At 46.4% G+C, this 3,841-nt stretch overlaps 1 protein-coding gene across 1 annotated transcript in view; it reads right to left on the reverse strand.

Annotated features, from left to right (window-relative positions):
* Nucleotides 1-3,133, reverse strand: part of LOC308534729 (complement receptor type 1-like) — a gene marked incomplete at both ends in the record, with an annotated part of 184,633 nt that extends 181,500 nt beyond the window's left edge. The window contains 2 exons of the mRNA XM_081113291.1: nucleotides 183-374; nucleotides 3,016-3,133. Coding sequence (XP_080969417.1) covers nucleotides 183-374; nucleotides 3,016-3,133 — 310 coding nt within the window. The remainder of the gene's footprint in view (nucleotides 1-182; nucleotides 375-3,015) is intronic.
* Nucleotides 3,134-3,841: the final 708 nt, after the last annotated feature.

Raw genomic sequence — 3,841 nt, forward strand, 5'->3', positions numbered from 1 at the left:
TTAAAGACCAAACTTAAGATTCACATTTACTCTGGCAAGCAATGGCCAAGAAAAAGATTCCCAGGAGATTTTCAAAGACATTATTATCTAGAATCTCCATTCCTGTGGGAAAACCATCATGGTACTAGTGGACATGTGTGACAATATTCAGAGCAATACAAATAAAAGCTGTGTGTACTTACCTGTACAAGCCTCCTGGAGAGGAGGTGCCCATGTGTTATCAGGCTGACAAACAGCAGTGGTGGGGACTAAAGGTACAATACGCTTGTATCCTAAACGACACTTAAATTCGACTCTGTCCCCAGGACCATAAGATGCTTTAGGAGGACCGTTTAACATCATAGTTTCAAATCTCATTGGATCATCACAGGCATCTGGGCATAAGAGAATAAGAACATTAAAAAGAAAAGTCTTTTATCTTTTCCATCAGCCTGGGACTGTGATCGGGCAGCAGGTAGTTAGTACAAAATGAATGGAGAGGTCCTTGGCAAGTTTTTATTTTTTTAATTAAATTGATTCGGGTGAGTCTGACCAACATGAACATATAGGTTTCAGGTATGGGTTTCTGTGTTCTATGATCTGTATATTGCACCATGTGCTCACCACCCAAAGTCAAGTCTTCTCCTGTTACCACATATTAGGACACTCCTCAACCCCCACCGCCTTCCCTCTGGAAAGCACCACACTGCTGTTCGTGTTCATCAGTTTCAGTTTTATACCCACATATGAGTGAAATCATATGGTTCATAGCTTTTTCTGAGTGACTTATTTCACTGAGCATAATATTCTCATGGTCCGTCCAGCTTGTTGCAAATGGTGCTATTTCATCCTCTCTTACAGCTGAATAGTATTCCCTTGTGTATAAGTACCACATCCAGTGCTCTATCACAGAACACTTTGGTGGTTTCCATGTTTTGGCCACTGTGAATAATGCTGCAATGGACATAGGGGTGCATATATCTCTGCAAATACATTTTATTTTTTTAAAAAAATTTTTTTCTTATATTGATAGGGAGGTCCTTTTATTTGTTTTTTAAAGATATTTTTATTGATTTCAAAGAGGAAGAGAGGAAGAGAGAGAGAGAGAGAGAGAGAGAGAGAGAGAGAGAGAGAGAGAGAAAGAGGAACATCAGTGATGAGGGAGAATCATTGATAGGCTTCCTCCTGCACACCCCCTACTGGGGACCAAGCCCACAACCCAGGAATGTGCCCTTGGCTGGAATAGAAACCAGAACCCTTCAGTCCACAAGCCCACGCTCTATTCACTGAGCCAAACCAGGCAGAGCTCTGCAAATACATTTTAAAAACAGATCCTGTTCTATGCCTTTCTCTTGCCTCCATTGCCCTACTGCTGCCACACTGGATAGCTTGAGAGTCTGTGAATACCCTGAGCCTTGTCACATCTCTGAGTCTTTGCTCCAACTGCTCCCTAAGTTCTTAACACCTTTCCTCCCTGCTCAGCTGCAACTCCTGCTCAGCTTTTATCTTGTAGACTTACCTGCTCAATATCCCTAGGAAACATATCTCCCTCCTCCAAGAGGCAGTGAACGGTCCTATTCTTGGACTCTCTTCTGCATGGATCTCTCAGGCCACTGGCACGTGTTTTTGTGTTTACTAGTTAGCGTGGCTGACTCCATCTATCCATGGGGCCAAAATACCTAGCACAGGATGTCCCCCAGAGTAGCTATTCAAAAGAACTTGATACTAAACCACTGCTGTAGCACAGAGACAACGGTAAAGGAGATGCAATGAACAGAATATTGAAAATAAGCACTTGAAATTCTAGGCGCTGGGAAAGGATTTGGATAGGTAATCTCTTTGCTGCCTATCTGCCAGTATCCTGGTAACCTAGCAAGTGACAGGAAAAGCACTGCTGTCATTGTATTGTAATTTGCACACTAAGGAAACTAAGAAACACTGTTGATCTCCGTTTCTTTAATTAAAAAGAAAGAAAAGACCCAAAATAGGCAGAAGAGACCACTTGTAACCATCTATTGTGGGGTTTGGTGGAATGAGAGTGCTCCTGGAAACACAAGTTTCCCTTCTGCAACTTCGCGGCAGCATTTGGCAACTACCTCTGAGATGCAAGCTTCCCAGGCACAAGGCGGCCTACAAACCCTTCTTCTCTTGAGTTTCTTCAAGAGTGAAATGTTTGTTTTATCCGCGTAGTTTTCCCCGTCCAGCTTAGTGATTTCTCCTTTTTACTTTCTCTAAGTTTTATTTTATCCTGATTTTACCTTTCAACCTTGAACTTCACCTTGTTTTTTATCCCCTTCATTTCTAGTTTTGTTCTCTCTCATGTTGTACCCTACATTCTGTTCATTCTCCTCTATTCCAAATAGCACGCACAGTGTCCTTCAACTCTAGTTTGAAGCCTATTCTCAACTTTATCCTCCTTTAAAAATTTCCTTGGGCCCTAACCTGTTTTGCTCAGTGGATACAGCGTGGGCCTGTGGACTGAAGGGTCCCAGGTTCAATTCCCGTCAAGGGCATGTACCTTGGTTGTGAGCACATACCCATTAGGGAGTGTGCAGGAGGCATCTGATTAATGTTTCTCTCTCATCAATGTTTCTAACTCTCTGTCCCTCTCCTTTCTTCTCTGTAAAAAATACATAAAAATAAAAAATAAATCAGTAAAATATATATTTTTAAAATTTCCTTTGGTGTTCTCCTTACCACCACGGTTCCCTTTCCTCCCTCATAGAAATGAACTGTTTAATGATCAGTAACCAGAATACTGATCAGAAGACTGTACCAGAAGACAGTGGCAATATGAGCCCTGCAAACTGGACACACACGGAAGGGCAGAGCCTCTCTGGAGCTCCGCGGTCCCTGCAGTAGCTTTTAGGTACCACTGAAAGGCCATCCTAAGCCGGGCCACACCAGCACCACCCTGGTCCACCAAGCCCGTGCTTCCTACCCGACCCACAAAGCAAACCTCTCCCCGCCCTCGGCTCTGGTCGGCCAGCTCCCCAACTCCATTGCCTCCAGAGCTCCCACCTTTCCCATCCCTACCAGAGCACATGGGCAGCAGGAGCCCTAGCGCCACCAACAGGATGCCAGAGGAGCACCAGAAAGAGAAGGCGCTCGCGTGGCGGAGAGGAGGTGGCCAGCGCGGCTCCGAAGATGCCATCATTTCCCAAGAGATCGGTAGGAAACCTGAGGGACAGCAAGCGTCTTTTACCTTTTTGAGAGCGGGTGTCAGACGCAACAATCCCCATTCAAAAAGTGTCCAGTGCGGTTCCGCTGGTGGGCGTGGTCACAGTAGTGACGTCAGGGTCGGGCGGGGCCAATGGCAGGTGCAAGGCGGGGCCCCGGGGCGGGGCGGGGCGTTAGCCCCTGAGGGAATGGGGCGTGGCCTGGCCAACATCTAACCCACCTGGTGGCTGGCAGCTCAGGCTCCGCCCTCGCCCACCTGGGCTGACCCTTTACTCCCTGCCTGGAAGCACAGCCTGGGTTTGCAGGAAATGGTGGGGAAATGGTGGTTTACCCTGACTTCATGAACAGTTACCATTTTCAAAGGCTGCCCAGGTGAGGCTGCTCTTCATCAAAGACAGAACTGTTTTCCTCGGAGGCTCACTAATAGCATGGACACCTCAAAGAAATTCGGAGGAAATACACCCCTGCCCCTTTCTTCCCTGTCACTGTCCTTCAGTTCTATTCGGTTAGCTCTTTTTTTCTTTTTCCTTTTTCTTTTTTTAACTTGTGACGTTTTTAGTAAATCCACAGAAGTAAAAACCATATTGTGAGGGGCCGGGGAATGGGGCTACCAAGGAACGGGAGCCGGACCACCGGAGGCGAAGGGCGCAGCTGACAGGGCACACGCCCAGGCTAAGCCAGC

Source organism: Myotis nattereri (assembly GCF_964212035.1).
Source record: "Myotis nattereri genome assembly, chromosome: 18".
In the NCBI taxonomy this organism is placed as follows: domain Eukaryota; kingdom Metazoa; phylum Chordata; class Mammalia; order Chiroptera; family Vespertilionidae; genus Myotis; species Myotis nattereri.